Source organism: Saimiri boliviensis, chromosome X (assembly GCF_048565385.1).
Source record: "Saimiri boliviensis isolate mSaiBol1 chromosome X, mSaiBol1.pri, whole genome shotgun sequence".
NCBI classification, from domain to species: domain Eukaryota; kingdom Metazoa; phylum Chordata; class Mammalia; order Primates; family Cebidae; genus Saimiri; species Saimiri boliviensis.
Window position 1 is genome coordinate 100,468,528 of NC_133470.1, and position 12,449 is coordinate 100,480,976.

General features: G+C 38.7%; 1 protein-coding gene across 6 annotated transcripts in view; it reads left to right on the forward strand.

Annotated features, from left to right (window-relative positions):
• Positions 1–12,449, forward strand: part of ARHGEF6 (Rac/Cdc42 guanine nucleotide exchange factor 6) — a 114,625-nt gene that overhangs the window by 39,666 nt on the left and 62,510 nt on the right. For all 6 annotated transcript variants that reach the window (XM_010351491.3, XM_003940734.4, XM_010351492.3 and 3 more), the window contains one exon: positions 9,061–9,131. In XM_010351491.3, the coding sequence (XP_010349793.1) occupies positions 9,061–9,131 (71 nt within the window). The remainder of the gene's footprint in view (positions 1–9,060; positions 9,132–12,449) is intronic.

Below are 12,449 nucleotides of genomic sequence, written 5' to 3' on the forward strand. Positions count from 1 at the left end.
GGGATGGGCCCACCCAGTTCAAACCCATGTTGTTCAAGGATCAGCTGCATAATGTAGATAATGAAAGTTCCTCTTCTCTTTGCACCCTCCCCCATATAACCAGAGTTAGGAGTTTTTCCCTAAAGTGTTTAAGATTCAATTACTTTGGACACTTTTCTGTGTTCTATGTTGAGTTGAAAGGGGTAGCTCTTTTAATGGTATATATTTACTAACAGATTTATAATTATATGCCTATATGGAGACTTCCTAGCATTTTTAATTACTGGGAATCAAGAAGTTTCTGTTGAGCCCTGGAATATTTCCACAGGCTTTGCCTGGAATTTCCTGGGTTTTGATGATATTCACAGATGATTTTTACCTCTTGCTACATCTTTCAATTGATATGATTTTGTTGTCAGGATCCCTAAATGATTTTCCAGATTCACTCTAACATTATTCCCTGATACAGTGTCTTCATCTGCAAAACTAAAAGAGCAGTACTTTTGTACAGGAATCCCAAGCACTGTTGATGGGCCCTGGCAAGTGAACAGCTCACCCTCACTTTGATGACCCTCCTTATAATGTACCTCACTGTGATTCCTTGTAGCAGTCTGGCCACTCCCTTATAGATGGCCCCAGGTTGTTTGTCCTGGTCTTAGGACCCTTCTTTTAAAATTTCTCCTATACTCTCTCTGGTTTAGGACTCAGCTTAGGACTCATGTGGCACGCTGCAGCTCTGATTTGAGCACTTAGGCAACCCTTAGAAGCATCTAACCCAACTGTCAAGGACAGGTCTGCATTGCTTGGGCCAGGAAATCAGTGCTAGTCAGGGAAGGCTTGGAACTAGTTGTGTACAGAACAACCTCTCTCATTTAGCTTATTGCAGCAGCTTCCTAACTGGCATATCTGCCCCTGTTTTTGTCATTCCTGTAATCCAGTGTAAACTCATTAGCCTGAGTAATTCTTTTAAAATGTAACTGGGTGCCAGGTATGGTGGCTCATGCCTGTAATCCCAGCACTTTGGGAGACTGAAATGGGCAGATCACTTGAGGTTAGGAGTTCATGATCAGCCTGGGCAACATGGTGAAACCCTGACTTTACTAAAAATACAAAAATTAGCTGGGCATGGTAGCGCATGCCTGTAGTCCCAGCTACTTGGGAGGCTGAGGCAGAATAGTTTGAACCCAAGAGGCAGAGATTGCAGTGAGCCGAGATCACACCACTGCACTCCAGTCTGGGTGACAGAGTGAGATTCCATCTCAAAAAAAAAAAAAAAAAAAAAAAGTAACTTGGGTCATGGCTCCCCATTTCAAGAAAAGAAAAGGCCAAGGTCATCACAATAGTCTCCAAGGCCCTCCAGGATCTGGCCTTCCATTGCCCTTCTGGCCTCCTCCCTGATCTCTCTTCCCCTCGCTCGTTCCACTTTAGCCACACTGGCCTCTTGGCTGCCTGTGCCAGACAGGCTCCTGCGTCACTTGCTGTCCCCTTGTCTGGAGCACTCTCCAGCTATCAGCACGGCTGGCTCCCTCACCTCCTTCAGGTCCACTCACTTGCCCACTTCACAGGAGGGCCTTTCCTGGTACCCAGGAGAAAATTTAACCCTATCCCTACTCCCTTTATCCCCCTTCCCTGCTTAAAATTTTTGCTTATTATTTTTCTTCATCTAACATTATACAAATTTACTTATTTATTTCATTTACTGTTTATATTTTACCATTAGAAATGTAAGTACCACAAGGGCAGAGAGTTGGTTTGTTTTGTTTATGCTCAGTAAATATTTGTAAAATAAATGAATATTATGGGGCAGGTAATTAAATTCTGTTCAGCTTGTTCACTGAATACCTCCTAGTCACTCAGGGGGTCTATAACTATCTACCTCATAGACCCCATCCCCTAGGACCTTATAGTCTAGTAATCAACACAGGTCTGTACACAACTAACTAACAGGCCGGGACACAGTAAGTAACAGAGACAAAAGACTGAGTAAGATGCTGTTGGAATAGTGAAGAAACAATTTGATTAACAATAACATAAGGAGTGGGAAAGCACTTGAACTGGGTCTCAAAGGACAGAAGAAGCTTCTGACTGGTAGAAGAAGATTAGAGAGAATTTTTAAGTTCAAGCATGGAAGTAAGAGTGGGCGGTGGGGTGATTGGGTTGAGAATCAGGTATATGAAGAGAAAGAATGGAACCTTGAGCTGGACCTACATTAAGAGGCGGTGTCAATGTCAAGTTTTAAGCACGGGATAATGTCGTTTCTGAAGGTAGTGTGGGGGATGGATTGCAGGGAAGTGGTGGGGATAACCAGCAAGGATGTAGAGAAACTAGCAGAGGCCACTGCTAAGGTCCAGGCGATCAGGATAGTGGTATGGACTACTCTGGGGATGGTGGGGAGGAAGAGAAGTGGATGGATGCAGTATATACTGTTGAAATAAAAATTTTAAAACTTGCTGATGATTCATTTTGAGGATAAGAGAACAGATGAGAACAATACCAAGTCTAGGCGTCCAGCTTGATGATGAGTTCCTTAATGGCATGCACCTAGCCAGCCCACAAAGGTTGATTTCTCTTGACAAAGGTTGATTTCTCTTGATGAGGGTGTCAATCTCTGTCTTGGACACTAGTGTGGTGGAGAAGCATAAGGCATGGCTTTTACCTTCAGGGTGTTCATATTCCAGTGTAGGAAGACATCATTAGAATACAATATGATAAGTTTAGTGATAGAGCTAAATACAGGATGCTATGGAGAGGTAGGAGGACAAGAGAGGAACATAAAACTCATCTGACAGAGAAGTCAGGGGATCTTACTCATCTTTGTATGCCGTCTTGTCTCCATAGTGCCTAACATGGTGCTTTAGACATGGGAAATGTTTGATAAGTGCTGAACTCCGTTAATAGAGAAGATAGGAGGAGACAAAACTTGTGTGTGCATGTCTCTGTGTGTGTCTGTGTTGGGGGGATGATTGGTATGGAAGATGATGAACTGTTTTGTATTTTAAGTGGAAGTACACCGAGTCACAGGTCTGAAGGTTTCTAGTAGTACTTGGCAGTATGGTTATGGAGCACAGGAGGACAGATAAGAGCTGGTGGTGAGGCAACTGACAGTTTAGGTCAGTGGACGATGAGGTGTCAAATATATAGCAGAGCATCAGTGTTAGAGACAGAGAGTACATTGTGCCTGAAGAGGTTGGGGGAGGCTTCCTGGGGGAGATAACGCTTAAGCTGAACACTGAAACACAGATAGGCTGTGAACAGGCCCAGAAGAAAGGCGACAACAATCTAAATCATAGTGATTGGTCAGGGAAAACAAAACTCATGACGATTCTGTGGTAGGGCTGAGCAGAGTGAGCTTGAGGGACAATGGAAGGGACTAGCTTCAGATAATAAAAATGTCTTGCTGGGAAAGTAGGTGCTTAAAAAATCTTTGTTGACTTGAATTCTTTCCTACCCCAATGCTTGCCACCAACACAAAACAGTGGGTAAGCCAAAACCTATGTGGGATGCTGCCGAGGCATATTTTAAATTAAATTCTGTGTTGTGTTATGTTTGGTCTAGAAAATACTTGTCATTTTTAAATTAAGTAATTAATTTCTCTCTCTCTCTCTCTCTCTCTCTCTCTCTCTCTCTCTCTGTCTTTCTCTCTCTGTCTCTCTCTCTCTTTTAACACGGGATCTCACTATGTTGCCCAGGCTGGTCTCAAACTCCTGGGCTCTAGCGATCCTCCAGCCTTGGTCCTCCAAAGTGCTGGGATTACAGACGTGAGCCACCGGCCCTTTATTTCTTTCAATGAACTCCATACTGATGTATAAGCTTAAGAAAGATTTGTCTTTAAGGAATTTGAAAAGAGTGATGTAGTGAAACCTTCAACATAGAGTTTTAAACTCTACTGCCATACAACATTTTAGGCCATTTATAAAGTTCAGTCAGGCATGGAACTAAAAAACTTTAGTGATCTCAGTCTGCTTACTGCTGGGTCAAACATATAATGCTGTGGGCACTCGAATAAGTCAGTCATTCTGACAAATTCATGCAGGCAGCCTGGAGGGCAGGAGGACATTTTAGCCTGATACTACACATTCTTTTGTAATATCTTAAAAGCAGAACAAAACAAGCCCAAAGCCATACAGTCCTCACCCTGCAGATTGTGGTGCCATGGGAGTACTGTGCATAGTTTTCCTCCCTTGAGCCTGTCATTGACAAGAGTACTTTGTGCTCTGGTAAACTTGCCCTTGGGGAGTGACATTTTAAGTTTTGGATTCCACTGTAGCTCTTATCTAGAGATAATTAGGGCCAAAGTTTTGGGGATAGCTTTTTCCTGCTCTTTGAGAAGAGGCTGATTTCCGAGGTCATACAGCATAAAGAACCACCCACCTAATACTATAGAAAGTTAAGCAATATAATAATTGGGTATAAAACAAACAAACACACACACACGTACATCTCTTTTTAACATGAGCTTGTGACTGAAAGTAGAGTAAGTTTTTGTGACCATGATGATAAAAACCTGTCTCCAAGGATGATCAAACCTGGACATTGGTGACATCATGAAGCCATTGTCACCAGTTCTGCTTGCCTACCTCTGGATTTCCCATTATATGAGAAAAATAAACCCCATTTTGACCAAAAATATGTTTTTTTCAAGGATCTAAGTTCATGAAAAATACATGCATTCACAACTTAGTCATTAAATAAGTTACAGAACATATATTAAGGGACTTTGCTTTTGTATTTCATTTGAGTCGGATACATTATACATAAGAAAATTAGCCGCTTTGACAATTTTCTGTTCTGTTTTAAAAATCAGTGGTAACTTGTTATTTATACATCAAAGTAATTTCTTCCAGTACATTGGTAACATAATGGTAATTATATCCTTTTTTAAATTCTTGTCTCTGTTCTATTACCTAGAAAGGTTGAGGATTTGTTAGGACTCTGCATTAAAAATTTCCTGCCAAAATTTTTAAGCCAAGAAATTATTGAGGCAAGTGGGATTGAGCAGATATTTTAAACAAATTCTATCTTCTCCCACTGATTCAATTAAGAGGTCATTAAATCCTTCTTCTAAAACTTCTCATTAGCAGTAAATACAGATATCAATTGAGGGGATTAGGTACATGGTTAATTAAATTTGTATTAAGACAGATTAAGGAATCACTCTTCCTGCTCAGTATAAAGTGAAGCTAGGATTGAGCTTTATATTTAGACTTCCTGTTTTAATCCCCTGGGTGTATCGCATAGATGTTTCCTGTCCAGAGAGCCTATTTGTCACTAGATTTCTTTTTGTACTATCACCACCAACAGGCAATAGTAATGTTTACACCAGCAAAGGAAGAGAAAAAATCAAAAGTTAATTGGAAAGGGGTCTTTACATCAGGATCAGGAGGATTTCTTATGACTGCATTTGTGTGACACTGTTGTTTGAGATATATTATACAAACAATCCATTGGAATTCCTCACTATATTGACTGATTTTTTCCCCCACTGGTTGGATTGCCCAATATCCTCATGGCCTTAGAACACCACCTAAAATGTTTACGTTTTCATATTCATTCTAGTTGGGCACTTTGAATCCTCCCCAGGGACTGAACTGTCTTCTCAGAACCTCCACATATTCATTTCTTCTCTGCATGCTGCTGAGTGTGGGTTTCAGAGAGTACTTCACATGGCGGGAGAAAGAAGTGGTAGGGTTGGGGGCGGGGTGCAAAGGAGGAACAAGAGGCCAGAAACTGTCACTGAGGTCATAGTGCTCTCTTTGCATTCCCTCTTGTGTTTCATGGGGCGAGTCATTTGCAAGGGCTACATTTTTTTAGACTTTCCAAGTTTATCCTTCCAAATCTGTCTCCCTTCTGTTCTTTGTGTTAATTCCCCATCCTAGACCAAGATTTCAGAGAGAGCTAGAACTTCAGTGCTGTGCTGAATTAATAGTGGTGAGAGCATGCATCCTTGCCTTTTTCCTGATCTTAGGGGGAAAGCATTTAGCATTCGGTCTTTCCCCATTATGTAAGATGCTAACTGTAGGCTTTTTTTGTAGATGTACTTTACTAACTTGATGAAGTTCTTCTTTATTCTTATTTTTTTCTGTGAGTTATTTTTTTTCGAATGGGTGTTAAATTTTGTCAAGTGCTATTTCTGCATTGATTAATATTATCATGTAACTTTTTTCTTTTTAAGAATGTTAAGATCATGGATTACATTAATGATTTAAACATATTTAACCAACCTAGGATGAATCCCATAGTACACAATTCTTTTAAAATATTGCTGAATTCTACTTGCTAGTATTTTGTTATTATTATTTTTTTTTTTGCATCTATCTTCATGAGGACTGTTGGTCTGCAGTTTTCTTTTTTGCACTGCCTTTGTATGGTTTTGGTGTCAGTGTATTAGTGATTTCATAAAATGACTTGGGAGGTGATTTCTGTGTGACATTATATGGAATTATTATTGATTATTCCTTAAAAAGTTGATAGAATTCTCCAGTGACATGTTGTAGGCCTGGATATTTCCTTTTTAAGAGTTTTAAATTTACAAGTTCAATTTCCTTAATAATTATAAGGCCATTCAAATGATCTATTTCATATTGGGTGAGTTGTGGTAGTTTTTGTTTTCTGAGGAATTGGTTCATTTCACACCTAATTGTCAAATTTATGTGTGTAGAGTTGTTTCTAGTACTCCTTTATTATCCTTTTTATATCTCCAGGATCTGGAGTGATATCCCCTGTTTTATTTCTGATAGTGCTGACATTTTTCCAGTAAAGCCTTATGAACCCCAGTGGATCCAGGTAGATCTTGAGCTAGCATAAAGCTTCCAGGAACTGGTTATGCCCCACTTGTCCTCACTGGGGAGTGACAAAATTGTCCCTCATTGCTACTTTTCTGCCTTATTTTCACTCTGCCCAACCTGGCCCCACTGGATAACTCACTGTTACAAGAACAGTCTGTGTTTCTAAAATCTTCCCTGAAAAGAAAAATCTGTACTGTCTTCCCTGCCTGTTTGAATTCCATCTACCCTTCAGGGCCAAATAAAGTACCTCCTTCCCAGCAAGGTCTTCTGTAACCATCCCAGATCAAACTGATAGCCCCTCTGAACTCCAGCAGGAACCCCTGCTCATGCCATTAACCAAGCCCCTCAGTAGCCTTATCTCTGGGTATCATACTGGTTAGGAACACAGGCTCTTGTCAAGACATACCTGGGCTTCAATCTGCTCTGCCATTTCCTAGCTGCATGACCTGAGACAACTAACTTCACTTCCTTGAATCTTAGTGGCCTCCTTTGTAAAATGAGAAGATAGTCTGCCTGCTAGGGTTGTTGTGAAGATTAAATAATATGTCTTAAAAGCTATTAAGTATGAAATAAATATTAGGGATATTCCAATATAATAACAATTAAAAATCAAGGTTAAATGGGAAAATATTTATAAAACAATGTTGTGATAGGAGAATTATAAAACTGCAGGTTAAGGTTAGAAAGATCCAAGAGTGTCTGCATGTGTGTGTGTTCACAAACATACATAAAAAATGGGAAGACACACTTCAAAAACAGTTTAAATGATAGTTAGCTCTAGGTGATGGGATAATTGCTAGTTTTTGTTTTCTGTTCTATGTTTTAATTTTTTGGGGGTGGGACTGCAATAGATTTATAACTCGAAAACATTATTTAAAAAATCAAGGTCTGATGATATATTATTATTTGGTTATTTATACTGCACCATACTTTAGAAAGGGTTTAAAACAGCATACAATATATCAAGTTAAAATTAAAATATAAAACAAATTGAAGCAAAGGAGAAAATGCAGGTAGGAAAGATGCTACGTAGTGACACTACTAAAAATTTGTTATGACTGTCTCATACTTTTTTTTTTTAAGAAGGAATGTCCTAGGATTTCCTTTAGTCATGAATTTAATAAGTAAGACTAACTTATGTAAAAGAAGGACAGCATTTTACAATGCAATGGAATAATATTAAAATTATACTTAAAAGAGAATAATTTTCTGCTAGTTTTAATTGAGTTAAACCTTCTGATTATTTTGCTGTGGCATCGTAGACAGACCCAAGAAAAGCATGGTTGCCATTATTTATATTTTATTATACTTGTATAATAAATTGAAAGTTATAAGTACAGATGCTTCTTGACTTGTGATGGGGTTACATGCTGATTAAACCCATCATAAGTTGAAAATATCATAAATTATGAATACATTTAATACACCTAGCCTACTAAACATCATGGCTTAGCCTAACCTACCTTAAATGTGGTCAGAAAACTTACAGTAGCTCACAGCTGGGCAAAATATCTAACACAAAGCCTATTTTATAATAAAGTGTTCAGTAGCTCATGTACACACTCGCTTACCAAGGCAGGAAAATGTCAATATTCAAAAGTCAAAGTATGATTTCTACTAAATTTGTATCGCTTTTGGACCATTGTTAAGTTGAAAAATTATAAATTGAACCATCATAAGTTGGTAATTATCTGTAGACATTTGTTAGTGTTGGTTTTGCATATCTGTTTCGAATAAGTTGAATGGAGAGGGCAGACAAACCCCAACTGGGAGTAAAGTCCTTGCCCTGGCCCTGCTATTTCTTAGTTAGGTCTTAATTCCTTGGCTTATTCCTCTTTTCGGAAATTGAGGGGTCTAGACAAGAAGATCTAACTTTGACAATCTATAGTTTAGCACAGTTGTAGTTTCACTTGTTTAGGAATGTGAAAGTACTGTAAAGATTCCCAGTGAAAAGATCAATTTCTTGCTGCATGTTTATATAACGCACCTCCTATTGGAAGACATGTTCATTGTTTCTTGTTCTTTGCTATTATAGCCAATTCTGCATTGAATAGCATATATATATATATATACATATACATATATATCTTTGCTGAAGTATATAAAGATCTGTATGATGAAAGTTAAGTGCTTAGGTCAAAGTACAACACATATATGTTTAACAATTATTTTTGGTATATATTCGAAACCTCCACTGATCCTTGGGAATCCTTATAGTATGTTACTTGACTCATGTTATGAAATGTTCATCGTAGACTTCTGTGATATTAACATAATTTAAATGTCTTTTTCACAGAGAGACCTCTCTCTCCCAAGGCCGTCAAAGGATTTGAAACTGCTCCACTTACCAAGAATTATTATACTGTGGTAAGTGTTCAGATGATGAATAAAAATTTTCTTGACTCTATATGGAACTTTTTCACTTATCAAACCATTGATGTGTGGAGGTGACACAAAGGAAAGACTGAATAAATTTGCATGCATGAGTCCAATGCCATTTGCATTACAGTGGAGTTCTTCTACTTATATGCTTCTTATGGATGTCTAGAAGTCTTACATCTACTGTGCTGAAAAATTCAAAGGTAGCACTGATTCAGAGCACAGATTCACTATTAAAGCAGTGAAATGGAAATTGGTTAATATATAAATATTATGGTGAAATTCAGCAGTTAGACATACTCTTACAAGGTATTTAGAAGGTGAATTTCCAAGTTCCTATAATACAGTAAGTTTTAAGTGGTTGCATTTCATGATTTTACTTTAGAATTAATGACTTCATTATTATATCTTCTGGAATATTATCATCCTTTGAGGACAGCCCAAAAGGAAGACAGCCCTTTGGCACAGTGGGAGGAATGGCATGGCTCTGGCTTAAACAGATATGTCAAAATAAGTTAGCTATAAATAGGATATATGCAATACTCGAAATAAATTCCTGTTTGAACAAGAAATTGCATCATTCTCCTTCATCTACTCTCTGCTTTCTCTTCATGTCTCCTTTCCAGACTTGGCCCAGTCACTAATTAAAAGGTCAAGTCATCATTAACCTCTAAGTTTCCCTGACTGCTAGCCTTGTCATTCCCCCGGCCCTGCCTCACCACCTCAGCTGAAATACAGCTTCATTTTTCATCCAGTGTTCTATGTGTGTTTGTACTGCATACTCATCTCCCTTTGTGCACGGATAGCGTTTTTAAACATCTCTATACAGGCATGTGAATATCATTTGGTTTCAGAAAGTTGAATTTCACTCTTCAGTGAATTTGCTCCATAATGATGACAAGAGCAATAGAGAATATGAAAAATCAGAAAGGAACTCACTAGGTAACATGGGACAATAAATAATCACAGGGGACTATTTTGTCAATATCTTTTCTCTTACATTTCCAAGGCTAATATATATTAACCAGCAGGGATAGGTTCCCTTACTTCCTGACCACTTCTTTTAGCTTTTAGATAACCTCTAATGATTTACTTTTTAAAGAAAGGTTGTAGTGGGTTGATGGATGAAAATATTACCATAGCTTCTTCTCCCTGTGGGTCTGGAGCAGGCGTCCCCAAACTTTTTACACAGGGGGCCAGTTCACTGTCCCTCAGACCGTTGGAGGGCCGCCACATACCGTGCTCCTCTCACTGACCACCAATGAAAGAGGTGCCCCTTCCTGAAGTGCGGCGGGGGGCCGGATAAATGGCCTCAGGGGGTCGCAGGCGGCTGGCCCGTGGGCCGTAGTTTGGGGACGCCTGGACTCTGGAGCATATCATCACTCTGCTTTGGATCTCTCTCTGCCTCTGCTGATTCTACCAACTTAAAATGTGGTTGGGATTATCCAAGGCAGAGTAACCTCTGTGATTCTCAGGGAATTTGTATAAATCCTATGTATATAATCGTCGGACTCTGGACATGCTGCAGTTTACATAATGTACCTCCTGTTGGAAGACGTGTGTGTTGTTTCTAGTTCTTTGCTATTATAGACAATTCTGCATTGAATAGCTTATATATATCACTTTGCCAAAGTATATAAAGATCTATATGGTGAAAGTTAAGTGCTTAGATCAAAGCATATATACGTTTAACAATTTTTTTTTGGTATATATCCCAAACCTCAGACCTAATAAAGATAACAAATGTCTTGGGGGAACTCATGATGACCTGTGAAGAACCTGTAGAACTCCGATGTTCATTGCTTAATTATTGATCAGCTGAATATACTGTAACTAGATAGGGATGTGAAGAGTTTTTGGTTGCTGGATTTTTTAAATCCACATTTCTTTGGCTTTGAATATTTAGGCAAATTTTTAGTGTCAGTTAATTCAAAATATGTTTTGAGTGTTCTGATTGTCCTCTTAATCTGTGTTGAATAAAAAAAACTATTCCACCCACTGGATTTGTAGACTTGGAAAATCAATTTCACTCACATGAAAAGTCCCCTCATCTGATCTTATATTAACTCTTGTTCCCTCCAAGAGTCATTAATTGTAGATATTTTCTGTTGCTAGGTCTATAAGAGTACTAATGACTAATTTTTACTGCATTAAAAAAAGAGATAACATTTTTCTCTTATATAACTAATTATATAAAAATGGTTTTTAAAATATCAGGCTATACAGAAATAGTATAGAAAACAAATACCACATGTAATCCCTCCACTTAGAAATAATCACTATTAACATGTTAGTGAATATCATGCCAAATTTTCTTAGAGGTAGGTGTATGTGTGTACATATATATGCATATATATGTACATATAGCCTGTAATATATATGTGTATACATAAATTTTTAAATGAAACAGGAAATTATATATTCTTTCTTTTTCATAAAGTTTTTTTTTTTGTTTGTTTGGTTTTTTTTTTTGGAGACAAAGTCTTGCTCTGTTATCCAGGTTGGAGTGCAGTGGCATGATCTGGGCTCACTGAAACCTCCGCCTCTTGAGTTCAGGTGATTCTTCTGCCTCAGCCTCCCCAGTGACTGGGACTACAGGCACGTGCCCCCTTACCTGGCTAATTTTTGTAATTGTAATAGAGATGGGGTTTTACCATGTTGGCCAGGCTTGTCTTGAACTCCTGACCTCAGTTGATCCGCCCACCTCGACCTCCCAAAGTGCTGGAATTACAAGAGTGAGCCACCATGCCCAGCCTATAAAGATTTTTCTGTCCTCACACCCCAATAATACTTGTCTCTGACCAGAGCTGTTCTTTTTTTCTTTCTTTTTTTCTTGCTTTCTTTCTTTCTTTCTTATTCTTTTCTTTTCTTTTTTCTTTTTTTTTTTTTTTTTTGAGATCAAGCTTTACTCTGTTGCCTGGGCTTGAGTGCAGTGGTGCAATCTTGGCTCACTGCAACCTCTGCTTCCTGAGTTGAGGTGATTCTTCTGCCTCAGCCTCCCCAGTAGCTGGGACTGCAGGTGTATGCCACCATGCTTAGCTAATTTTTTTTAATTGTGGTAGAGATGGGGTTTCACCATGTTGGCCAGACTGGTCTCAAACTCCTGACCTCAGGTAGTCCTCCTGCCTTGGCCTCCCAAAGTGCTGAGATTACAGGCATGAGCCACTGCACCCAGCCAGACCTGTTCTTATGCTCTTCCATTTAGTGAGTTTTTGTCAGTCTATGGCTCCTTTTATTTTGGTCCTGTGTATTAGGTTTTCCAGAGAAACAGAACCAATAGAAGAGAAAGAAAAAGAGAGAGAGAGA